The sequence below is a fragment of the Acanthopagrus latus genome, chromosome 22 (genome assembly GCF_904848185.1).
Source record: "Acanthopagrus latus isolate v.2019 chromosome 22, fAcaLat1.1, whole genome shotgun sequence".
Lineage (NCBI taxonomy): Eukaryota > Metazoa > Chordata > Actinopteri > Spariformes > Sparidae > Acanthopagrus > Acanthopagrus latus.
Window position 1 is genome coordinate 8,665,082 of NC_051060.1, and position 13,506 is coordinate 8,678,587.

General features: G+C 39.1%; 2 protein-coding genes across 2 annotated transcripts in view; one reads left to right on the forward strand and one right to left on the reverse strand.

The window, feature by feature from the left end:
- LOC119012419 (exostosin-1) overlaps positions 1-13,506 on the reverse strand; it is a 264,612-nt gene that overhangs the window by 125,950 nt on the left and 125,156 nt on the right. The window lies entirely within an intron of this gene.
- Positions 1,223-2,532, forward strand: LOC119012420 (pleurocidin-like peptide WF3). Its single transcript, XM_037086242.1, has 4 exons — positions 1,223-1,393; positions 1,497-1,597; positions 1,974-1,992; positions 2,177-2,532. Exons 2-4 carry the CDS (start codon positions 1,498-1,500, stop codon positions 2,286-2,288), a joined length of 231 nt encoding a protein of 76 aa, XP_036942137.1. The 5' UTR covers positions 1,223-1,393; position 1,497; the 3' UTR covers positions 2,289-2,532.

A 13,506-nucleotide genomic window follows, 5' to 3' on the forward strand; every position in this document is an offset into this window, starting at 1 on the left:
CGTCCACTCTGCCACCCACAGCTCTATCCAACTGCCTACTGGAAATTAAATCATGGTTCTCACTCAACTTCCTTAAACTGAACAACGACAAAACTGAGGTCCTCCTCATTACAATTCCTCATTACAATCACCTCACGTAAAGATCCTGGGTGTCATCCTTGATGGCACCTTAACTTTCAAGGCACATATCAGTTATGTTACCCGGTCTGCATACTACGCTCCATCAATGCAACATCAACCGTCTCCGTCCCTCACTTACACCAACCTGCACTGCTATTCTCACAAACATCCTGATTACATCCCATCTGGACTACTATAACTCTCTCCTCCATGGTCTTCCTCGGAACACTCACTCCATAAACTCCAACTGGTCCAGAATGCAGCTGCTTGTATCATCACCACAGCTCCCTCTACTGAACACATCACTCCAGCCCTGCAGCATTTCCATTGGCTCCCTATTAAATCCTGCATTGATTTTAAGATTCTGCTTCTCACTTTCACGATCCTTCACAACCTGGCACCATCATATCTTGCCGAACTGATCCATAACCTCTGCGAACCTAACCACTATGTGGTCAAGAGCTTTCAGCCGATCTGCCACCAGACACTGGAACTCGCCCATCAGACATTCACACTTCTGACACTGTCTCCACCTTTAAATCCCACCTGAAAATACACTTATTCTGAGTGGCTTACTCACACTCTCGCCTATTCTATTACTGCAATATGTAATTTGCATCCTCATATTTATCTATTTATCTTTCATAAACTGCACTAAAATGTTTCCTGATTGTTTTTTTTTTTGTTTTTTTGATGTACTGTACACTGTTGTTTTGTTTCATACCCTTGAGTGGGCGCCTTTAAATAAAATGCATTATTATTATCATTATTATTATTGTTATTTTTATTATCACATTTTTAAAAAGCTTGATGGCAGCTTGCTGGCAGCTCTTGAGTTCTGTATGAAAGGTCTGTAAGACATTTCTTGTAAAACTGCTCTGTGTTCTTGTAATCAAGATTCTCTGTCATCAGAATATACAGAAGCACAATGTGCTTGTGAGATAACAAGCATCACATCATCACTGTATATAGAAAAAAAATCATATGCTAATGCCACTAGTACTGTGGTACACAACTGTTGCACAACTACAACTAAAATTCAAGTCAAATCACTAAGTCACTATGACTTGACTGAAAACTTGAACTGGAGGAACTGGTAAGAGAAGGGAGAAGACTGGTGGTTAGTGTTAGGGCAGATGAGACATCACATTTAATCCCTGCATATATAGATGGGTGATGTGTATCAGTCTAACAGTAGACACAGACTTTTACATTAACTGTAAACGTCTCACTGCTCTGTTTGAAAACAGCCTTTTGTCTCTAACCGTGAAAGGTAGGAAGAGAATTCAAATTTCATTCACATTTAAGACACAAATACAGATTCTGACACATAAAAAGCAGCAACTATTATTTATTTATTATTTTTTTTCCTTTAGGATGAAGTGTACTGTTGTCTTTCTTGTGTTGTCCATGGTGGTTCTCATGGCTGAACCTGGAGAGGGTTTTCTTGGATTGCTTATCAGTGGAGCCATCTCTGGTACGGTGGGATCATTTTTACATGGCATACTGGAAAAACACTCATATACTAATAAAAATGGTTTCACAATCGAATTGTTTGTGAAATGCAGCAGCAACAGTCAGTTTGTGATGAGAGCATTTGTTTTTCATATTATAAGTTACACCTGAATTTTCCATATGATGATATGTTGACTAATCTCAAATGAATGTATCATCAGTCAGTGTGTATTACTGACCATGAACAAGAATGCACAAAACTGATGAATGTTCTACAATGTGTTCAAAACAAATGTATTTCTCTGCTGACCACTAAGTACAACAATGTTTCTTTGTGATGTATGCTATGAGTTCAGATTGAATGCATTTTTTTTTCCTCTCTTGTCTGTTTTATTTAGCTGGCACGATGATCCACGAGTAAGGAACTGACTTTTTGTTTTTAGTTTTTACAATCATTCAACCACTAGTTTTACACAATACTTTAAAGTTTAAGTAAAATATACAAATCTGTAACAATCAATGTGATTTAACATCATACCTATATTTCTTATACACATGATAATACATAAACAAACATGACTGTTTTCTCTACCTTGACCAGTCTTGTCCGCCAACACCATGGGGACTTGCAGCTGGAGCAGCTGGAGCAGCAGCTAGAGCAGCTGGAGCAGCAGCAGCAGCTTGACAAACGTTCTCTTGATGCATTTCACTAGGCTAAAGAGGCCTCTCAGAAGTTACATTTTCAACGAAAGAAAAATGCTTCTTGCTCCTCAACATAAGAAAGAAATTCATCAAGTGTGGCAACCACAATAACATATGCATAGACTTAACTGACTGAGGAATAGTGGCCAAATACATTTGGCAAACTGTCAGTTGCTCAGATTAAATATGCATTGCAGCCAAACATTTTCTGCTATTTGCTTACAATTTTGATTAGAATAAAACAAATGTTTAAAAAGCTTGGATGTGTTTGTGTGTGTTCTGTGACTGGTACCTGTGTAACTTTTGGCTACAAGTTAGAGTTACAGTATGAGATAACGATAAATGTGAAACGATAGAGTAACAGTAGTAGTAGTAGTGAAGTCAGTGGGAACTCTTACATTTAGAATACACAAAACACAAGTAAATTAATTACAAATACATGTAACTACTCTGACAATGCATACACAAAGACTCAAGGTATTCCACAAGGTTCTATGCTAGGACAGAGGAAGGATCAGCTCTCTTAGTACTTACATAACAATACTGTTTCTTCTGCAAGTACTTAGTATGTTCAGCATTATACAATAGCAAATAATGTCTCCACCACTTTCCAGAGCCTAATATGGCAAGTCCTTGTATTACACCACTGACTTTGCTGATTGTTAAGGTATTTATCCTATTCTTGGTATAGTAACAGCGTATCAACACTAAATCATCTGAATCTGCAGGGTAAAGTTGTCAAATATATGTAGTATATTGTATGGAGTAGCAGACAATGGAAATGTACCTCAAAATTGCACACAACTTGTACTTGAGTTCTATTTGAAATTGTAGTAAGTTACATTAAATCACTTATTATTCAACACTTTCATTTGCACTGCAAAAGTGTATTGGTTTCAAATATCAGTTATCAAACTCCTTGATTACTAATATGCAATATTGCCATCAGACTTGAAAAACCATATGGGACGATCCGTATTCCAAAACCTCAGATATTTAAGTTAAACAATGAAATGGAAAAGTAGTACATCCTCACATTATTGAGAAGCTTCACCCACTGATTGTTTAACATTTCTGCTTGATAAACATCAGATTAAATGATAGATTTGATCGTTAGCAAGAAAAATTTAATAAAATGTTGGTCATATACATTAAAGTGTATGCTATGTTTTGAACATTTTTAGCATTTTACATTGCTGTAAAACAGCCTTGTTATTTGACGAGTTAGGAGTGAGACTCAAAAATCAACTATTCTTAATAGTAGGACGTTTAAGGGGGATGAATCGTTGTGAATATATAGTTTCACTGTTATCTATAAATTTACAACAATCTTAGTATGTATTTCTGCCACTAGGGGTCTCTCAAATCAAAACCATGAAAGCAAGTGATGGAGTTTTGAATGTGCTGTGTAGAACTGCAGGATCACGGGAGTCTTCATTTTGAAACAACCATCATTGCTAATGAAAATCTGGTGTTTGCCCATGATTTAAAACAAACAAAGGCAACAAAATAAAGGCTGCATGAACACTGGTGGAAACATTTGGGATAATAAGTAGGTAATTCAACACAATTTGTACAAACTTGTTTTTTTGACAATTTCATGCAGAAATGGGGTTTGATTTCTTGTATTATGAATGTAATGCAATCAGGGTAAAGATACCCGACACCCCCCAAGCAATACCATTGACAGTTCTACACTTGAGCAGCTGGAGGTAACAGTAGCTTCGTGCACTGTGGCTCCACAACTGTAAACTGGAGGACTCTGTGAAGCTTAAAATATTGTTAAGATATGATTAAAAGTTTATACCCAGTATGAAGCCACTCAACAGTATCTTGAGAGTGATGGAGGATGAAGAATGGTCCTTGTAAGATGCTAAGTCACAGCCCCTGAGAACATAGCTATTAAATAAGATAGAAAATAAAATAAAAACTTTGTGTTGCCACTGACATGTGGTAAACAGTCTGTTTCTTCTGATAAGAAGGAACAGAAATGAAGCAGAGACCCAGCAACCAGAGAGCTAAAGGTTTTTGTTTTGTTTTGTTTTGTTTTTTTTTTTGTTTTTTTACTTTCTTGAAATATGTTTACATGAACAATGGAAATATATATCCACAATTACAATTTAGAGTGAAAAGAAAATGAAGCAGGGCAGTTCTAGAGTTTAAATATTCAAGAGGAAGGATATATGGCTAAGTAAACTATTTTCAATCTGTGGGATGAAGTTCACAGAAGTTCACATCAAGGAGTTATGAGGTCATGACTCTGGAAGGTCAAATTGTCAGGGGAATCTGTTTAAAGCAACTGCGGGTTTTAACAAAAGTATTTGGATTTGGTGCAAGTGTATCGATAAGCATAATACATAAGAAAATACATACATAAGAAAAGGTGATAAATTGCAATGTTGATCATTTTTTCCATGATTTTTGACTATAAAGGGTATTATTATAGGACTTACGATGGAGGTGTATCTACCAACACACAGAGAATAAACTAATGACATGATGAAACCGTTTTAACCATTTCATATTGTCAGCAGAACTACCTGCTGATATGAGGACTTGTGCTTGACAGTCTTTGATACTTGAATAATACCTGACAAGTGCTCTTGTTGCAGGTTGTCATGTACTGGAGCTGAACTCTCTCAATCCTCCCTCTGCCCAAAAAACAAAAAAAGAAGAAAGAGCGGAATTCTAATGCATAAGCAAATGAATATACAGTAGTGTGCAGACACAAAGGTGGCAGTATGTTGTTGTGACATTAGATCAACCCAATGTTGCTCCAAAGAGGAAGCTGACCATGCCCTTCTTGTTTCGTATGAAGTGTTAAGACCGCTAACAGCAGTGTGGCTAGGTCAGTGAATTGGCAGTGTTTTCAAAAGTACCCAAAGTCATACAAGTAAAGCTAAACATTACTTAAAGTCATTCATATAAATAATATTTAAGTAAAAGTACCTGGTATCAACTACACTGACATATCAAAAGTAATTTTCTGGCAATAAATGCACTTCAGTTTCTAAAGTTAAAGTAAAATTACAAATACATTTACATGTATAGTATCTATACTTTATCCTATGAGTCAACTGATTATTAGCCGTGCTGATAACTACTTTGACTCGTATGATGCAGTCTGGGATTGGATTAGGGTTCTAAAGTAACTAGTAATTCAAATGATCAGATTAATGTGTAAAAGTAAAAGTACAATTTGTGTTACTGTTGGGGCAAAACTTGATGAGGAACCAAATGCAGACACATGGGAGGCAGGAAACAGGGGAACAAAAGGCGAGATTTATAAACAAAAGCTGAAGTACAAGCAAAACCAAACGACCAAGGGAATCGGAATAACCAAAAAACGGATAAAAAGGACAAAAACCAAAGTAGCAAAAAGCTTAACATTGTGCAACAAAGCGAAAGTACAAATTAAGGAAGAACAAGACAAACCAGAAACACACCAGGGTGAGACATGAGGAGACACATGAGGGACACTGGAGCAGAATACTGGGTGGCAACACGGGAAAGGCAGACCAAGACCGAGTAACAGGGAAACGTCATGGAACAAAACGACAAACACATGAGGGAGAACAAAGACTATGAACACAGGGACACTGGTGAGGGGATCAGTAACAGGTGAGCTGAGTGAGGATGGAAGGAAAAGTACAGGTGGGGTAACGAAGGGAAAAACACAGGAAAAACTGAGAAATAAATAAAACAATAAAACCCAGGATCATGACAATATGAACCTCCATAATGTAGAAGAGGTCAAGTATAAAGAAGCAGAAAATGGAAAAACTCAAGTAAAATATAGTACATACACAAAGGTGTACAGTACTTGACTAAATGTACATAGTTACATTCCATCACAGCTTTATGACATAAAGTTGAATTACAGTTTTTCTTGATTGCTTTGATGCAGCAATCAACTCAAACTCCACATTTTCAAAACAGTCACCACACGGGCTGAAACAGTGGCACTCATGGTCAGAATGACACATAACGTTCGCAAAAGGCTCTAACCGTGCTAAAACATTTAAAATATGCAACAAAAGCAAAATTCGCCTTCAAACAACACAACTTGCAAACAAGTGTTTGAGCTCTTCCAATCAACCATTACACAGTGGACAACAAAACACAAAGTACAGCACTCAGTGCGAATCAGTGCAGCATTGCTTGTCATTATAGCCAATTACTGTATGTAGCTTCCATGCCAGTGCCATCTGTTGTCAAATTTGCCTTCGACCTCTTCCATCCATGTTGGCAAAGAACAACACAGACGCTGCACCTTTTAAGGCCTGCAGACTGATTGCTCATTGAAGATTTGTGTGAAGGAGTGTCACACAGGTGCTTCAGTGATTTCATACTGATGTAGGTAGTTTGGACTGCGTGAATGTCATCCGTGTTAACTCACCAACCTCCGTCCATCCCTCTCCTTTTCAACTGCTGAGACCCTCACCCATGCATTCATTGCTCATTACTTCCAGACTGGACTACTGCAATAGTTTCATGTGTGGTTCATCATCCAAAACACCACGATTACAACCAGAATTCTGCTGCTTGTCTCCTCACACACTCCTGCAACTGGACCACGTCAAACCCGTCCTTCAGAACCTCCACTGGCTGCTGATCCTCCAGCGCACCCACAACTTCTCACCATCACCTACAAAGCCCTCCACCATCTGGCTCCCCCCTACCTGTCTGAGCTCCTCCACCAGCACACCCACCTGCACTCTCAGGTCTCAAACCAGGGCCTTGTGCATTGCGCTCCCACCCTCTGGAACTCACTCCCCCCCGCACTGTCCAACTTCAAGAAATCCTTAAAGACACACTGCTTCAACACTGCCTACGACCACTAACCAGCTCTGCTCTCATCCTCCTTCTCTGCTCTGTTCCCCTTCTCCTGGACTGCTTCATCTTTGTAATGTTTTCTGTGTTTCGTTTTGATTAGTTTTGATGTTGCTTTTTGTCAAGCAACAGAGTATTCAGAAAAGCGCTCTGTAAGTCCAAAGTATCATTGTTATCAAGTTAAAGAATTTTCCTTTCTCCTATATACTGCTGATGCTTTACTGACACTTCACCCGGCAAGAACATGGAAACCATGTTAGTTTTGGCAGTAGAGGAACAATGACTGCATCCTCTCCAGCCTTGACTCTGATAAAAACGAACGATGATGAGGGTGCGACTTAGCCATTACTACCTCTTTCCACAGGTTCCTCTTGCCCACTTTTGGGTGCTGCGTGACAAAATGCAGACCAACATCAATATGCTGTTTGCTGATAAATGTTCTTACACGATCACTGTGGCTTGACACTTGATAAGGTCTTCTGCACACTTCCCAAAAACAGCTGTGTTGAAAGGTTTCTGTCTGGGTTGCTACGTTTTATAGAACGATTTTTTTGATTGGCTAGTAAACTGGAGAATCATCATGAACACGAACAACAGTTTATGTACTCTAAGTGAGCCAGGCTACCCTATGTGAAAGTTGAATGCCAAAGCAGTTATCATCATACCATCTTTTTTAGGCTACTCAATTCATTCAGCATTGTCATTATACTGTTTGTCAAAAAGAGTTCTCAAATTATTCAGTTTAATCAATCATTTGAAATGGTGTTGTATGTTGTATCCTAACCGACTAAACTAATTTAAGCAGGCTCACGTGGAAAGTTTTTGCAATACATAACTGAGAATAGGCAGTTAATACACATTGGGCCATTTCAGTATTGTGCTATACTAACCAATGGGTACTGTAAGGAGATTTTTTCTCAGGTTTTGGTGCTGAAGTTGGTTGCATGGCTGAACATGTTTTGGAGGATTCAAGACTTTCAGCAGAGGGTTTTAAAAAAGGTTATTATCCAGTTTACTGGATCTGGGTATGTTTTTCTTTTCAGGATGAGGTACGCTGCCATCTTGCTGGTGTTGTCGCTGGTTGTCCTCATGGCTGAACTAGGAGACAACGGAGTGTTTTTTTCAGACGCCTAATGAGAGGGGCCAAGGCTGTATTTATAGGCATCACCCAGGCATATAAAATTTAATTTGTGTGTCATGTCATGACGTGTATCTGTTGACATCAACAGATTTACTGAAACAGAAGGCTACCTTAGTCTTCCATCAGCATATTTCTATAAAACATGAACACATACAACATTTTCACTTCTAAGAACTACATGTTGTACATGTTGTTGTTTTCAGATTTGATAAGAATATGCCATTGTTGATGAATGTTCTTTTCTCTGTCATCAGGGGTTCTATGATGTGTCCAGAACTTAATGTACTAATAAACATGATCACATGGAAAGTTGTCCTAACCTAACAGGTAGGGCTGTAACGATACACCAAACTCACGATTTGGTTTGCGTCACGATTTTTGACCCACAGTTCGATACAAACCTCAATTTTTTTTCTAAATGAAACAATTTATCTATGTAACATTTCAATAGCTTCTGTACATGATACTCGTCTGATAGTATCAGAGGCGAGTGAAATGTCCCACAAAGAGAAATGTCCCACAAAACAACGCAACAGAACCAAATGAAGGTAACACAGGAACTGTAACTCTCTTTGGCAATGAGGAAAAAAATACTGCAGCCGAACGTAGAGAAGTGTCCGTCCTCCTGTCTGTCCTCCTGCCTGTCCTACAGACTCCTTGTGACATTTCTGCCCGAAAAACAGTGTCTGTCACCAACAAAAAACTTTAACTCACCGAGACTCCGGACTGAGACTTCAGTGAACTTTCCCCCAGAAGAAAAAAAAAACCCAACCTCGCGAGTGACAGAGTCAGACAGTGATCTCATTACTGATGGCGATCACGTAATTGTGTAATTTAGAGTGAAAAGCCTAACTTCAGTGGGTCAGGACCTCAAGGTGAGATGAGGTGCGGGAGGTGTCAGTCCATTTGTACACTTCCACACTTTCTTGCAAAAGACATTATACAACAATAAAACACATGCTGGGGCTTTAAAGTTGTGCACTGATGTGTTTTTGTGTTGTGTGGCAGGCTGTTAGTCAGTGTCACTGTCTGTCTGTCACATATCTCTGATGTTACTGCTTCATCCAAATAGACTGAGAACCTCCCAAACCCCCCCCCACCCCACATTTTATCTACATTACTTAACTGTGTGGTCTGACATGTTTCAGGTCTCTTTACCAAAGTGCCAAACTATAGTTTTGACTCTCTCTGTTGATAATTTGACTCATTGTTTCATATCTAATGTTTGCTTGTCCCTTGTCGGTATAGAAGAGTGGAAAGAGCCTCACCTACAGTGGACTACCATCAGTCTAAGCATGATAATGACAGCTCTGCTGAGTGAACAATGTTCTTTTTGAACATGTGGTTTCAGCTTTATTTTTGCACTTTGAAAAACAAGAAATAACTGTACGTAGTGATTTAGTCACAGCTTTAACTGATTTTGAAAAATGTCAAATTGTTGACAGTGCAAACTATCCTGCTGAATAAAATACTGCAATACAAACAGACTGTCTCTGTTTTTTGCCGGTTATTTTATATTACGATAATTTGCCAATAAAACAAATGAATTACTTAATTGGCCTCACAAAATGGTCATAGAGCCGGGGAATGATTAGTGTTGTGTAACACCTGTTCTCATGTAAACAATAACATGTCAAGTCATTAGAAAGAGAAATTAGATCAACAGCTTATCATCCATGTACAGAAGTTGGCATTGCGAAATACAATGACAATACAAAATGACTAGATGAGATTATTCCATCTCCATCCTTATAAAGAGACAGGTAACGCACGGCTGCTCTGCAAAGACGTCCACGTTACCCCAAGATCTCCCTGTGCTCACTTTGCTGTCTCTGACACAATAAAGCTGTGGAAAGGTGAGAACTTGAATGGTAATCCCAATTTTACTTTAATAGATGCAACGTCTTTTAGATGAGATGTGATGCGCTTTGACGCCGAACAACGAAGGCAGAGAGTGATTCTGATGCCACTGTGTTGTGTGTTTCAGGATGAAGGGTGTTATGATCTTTCTGGTGCTGACGCTGGTCGTCCTCATGGCCGAACCCGGGGAGAGTCGCTCTCGATTCGGACGGTTTGTAAGAGGGGTGTACCATGGTATCAAGGAAGGGGTAAGAGGTAAATCACAAGTGTTCATACATACTGAGTTGACTTTAACAGACAGACCTCAGATTTACACAAGCAGCAGGCTACTTTAGTCTGTGATTAACAAATCACACTTGACTGTACTAACTTACTACATACAACTTCACTTAGTTCTGTGTTTAGCGTAAATATTTTATTTAGTCCTGATATCTCTGCCAACAAAAGTACAGAGAGTATCATTAATATTCTAATTTCAAAGATCTTCAAATATGATGTTATGTAATATGATGTATAATGTTTATTTATGTCATCATTATGTCGTCCCTTTAGAATACAAAAGAACAGGAAGAGGAGGAAGAGGAGGAAGAGGGTAAGTATTTCTGAGTAACTTCTGTCATATTTCGACCAAACAATTAAAAAATATCTAAAGACTGTGTAAAGTGCCTCAAACACAGTAAGCATCAGCATGAACCAGGTCCCAAGTTCACGTCTTGCAATACCTTATTTTGTCAAAACCATTTAAATTCATGATGATATAACAGAGAGTAAAGAAGCAGGTGGACACATTTCAGAAGCTGGAAGCAGTAAATTTCTGTCATTTCTACTTGAACATTTTTTTTTTATAAAAGTCATTTAAAAAAATCATTAAAAATGTATTCAATTGTTGCAATATTTCTCAATTATGATTCTGTTGATTGACCTCTGTTGATAACTTGACTAATCGTTGTCTTCTTTCGTCTCTGTTTTTCCCCTGGTCTCTAACTCGGCATGTAAACACTTTGGCAAGGCTCCAAGATGAAGTGGAGTTCGACAAATCGAAGCTATACTATCAGGACTGAGTCTGTTCTTGATTTTGAAGATATAGTTGGAGCTATATCTTTGTGCTTTGCAAAGCAACAAATAATTGGTTGAGTAAACATGGAGCTCTTGAGATGTAGTGACTTTAGTCACAGCTGTAACTGATGTTGAACAATGTCAAAGTGCTTGATAGTGAAAACTATCCTGCTGAATAAAGCTGCATTACAAAAGACAATCTCTGTTTTGTGGTGTTATTTAAGTGTGCATGTTTCTGTTAATTTATATCACTAATTCTGAAGTTTATGCGGGACATTGTGTTTGCATTTAGGCAGAGCTAAACGCTTATATTAACTCCAAAGATCTGTAAAGTCTGTGTGTTGGTGTGATGACTATCAAATAATCACTCTTCCAGATCTCTTTTTTGTTTGTTTCTGAGTGCAGTTTGTTTCCCTGTAAAAGAAGTACTTTGGAAATGATTCAATGCTGGTATTTTCACGATGAATGGATAAAAAGTCTATAAAACATCAGAAAAACAGTTCAAACTACAATTGTATCAGAGCCCAAGATGATCCTTGCAAAAGTGTCTCTCTTACATGTGGCCAACAGCCCAAATTGTTTGTCATTTCTGCTTGAAAACTGACAAAAGATAATGATAAAAAAAGGTGGTGAATAACCCGAAAATCTTTGCCACTTTACTACAGATGACGTTCTTTTAAAGGCCTTGTCCATCCACACAGGTGTCGTTAATTGTTGTGGGTGATAAGACTGTCAGTCAGGTGGAAGTTGGGCAGAACTAGAAAACTAATAAACCTGATAACAGGGAAAGTTATCCTAAACTAACACGAGGATGGGGGAGGTGTCAGTCCATTACACGTCCACACCGCTTTGAAAAGAACAAACAGCATTAAAAACGCATGCTGGGGCTTTAATGTCGTGCACTGATGTGTTGTTGTGTTGTTGTGTTGTGTGGCAGGCTGCTGTTGTCTGGCTGTTAGTCAGTGTCACTGTCTGGCTGTCACATATCTCTGATGTTACTGCTTCATCCAAACAGACTGAGAACCTCCCAAAACCCCCAACCCCACGAAAAGTCTTCACCTAGTTCAGAAAAAAAGAAGAAACTAAATGAAGAAAAACACTTGCAGGATAAAGGTTAGGTTTGTTGTCATGATGTGGGGTGGAGGGGGGGCTAATGCCGAATCTTTAGCTGGTTTAAGTGTTTGCTTTGGGAAAGGGCTAATTATAGCAGCTTCAGCACATTGGCATTACATTTGGGAGGTAGGGAATGTTGTTAGGCAGATGTCTGTCATGTCTGCTGTATCCTCATCCAGTGGGAGCTGCTGGTCTGCTTGTATTATCATGTTCTATCAGTTCAACTTGCTTGGACTGGTCAATTTAAGATGATTGATTTTAATCTGAGAGAGATTTTCACAACTCTGGCCTGTTTTCCTCTTAAGATTAGATTAATATCAACTCTGGAACTGCACCATACTGCACATCCTGACAGCTGAGAATATTACTCTCAGGTATTGTTGCCCCTCCCCCTCTATAAAAGGAGGCTGTAAATCACAGGACATGTCTGTTCTGTCCTAAAATGTTTGTTTCTCTTCTATGAAACACATTCTACATCTCGGAGACGACGTCTTCACACGCAAACAGGGCAAAGCCCCATCAGAAACAGCAGGAGAGACACAGACACAACACCTGAGGGAGAAGCAGGTCCGTCGCGGACATGCATGAAAAAACAAGTGCGTCTCACCGAATGTGTGCTGATACGGTGTCGTGTTGGGTTGTGAGCGCACACAATGCACGCCTATATTTAAAAGAATGTCTCTGTGCGCATTGAAGACGCTATATCTGAAACACACAGGCGCTTTAACCAAGACGGCGGCCAAAATCACCCAGGCATGAAATAATCTTTGAATCCAAATTTGATGATTTTCAGAGCTCCTTCCATGCTGCTGCTCCTCTGCTGATCCTGTCCGGCACACCCGCCACCTGCCAGGCATGCACGCACCGCGTCATACAGAGGGCAGAGTATCAAAAACAAAACTAACGTCTCAACATTCGCAAAAAAAAAAGAAAGAAAGAAAAGCCAAGACGTTCGAGTCATCTGTGTCAAGTCTAAGTCAAGTTTCAAGTTATGAATGCCAAGTCAAAGTCAAGTCGAGTCTTTCATCATTGTTAGTCAAGGAAGTCTCAAGTCCTCAAATTTGCGACTGGAGTCCCCCACCTCTGCCAAACAGCATCTTGCAACGGGCCCCCGAAAAGACAGAAATGGCCCTGCCTAGACTACTATCATTCTCTGTATGATGTGTGAACGTATGGTTTGAGCTTCATCTTTGTCCTTTGCAAAGCAAGAAATAATTGGATGCCCA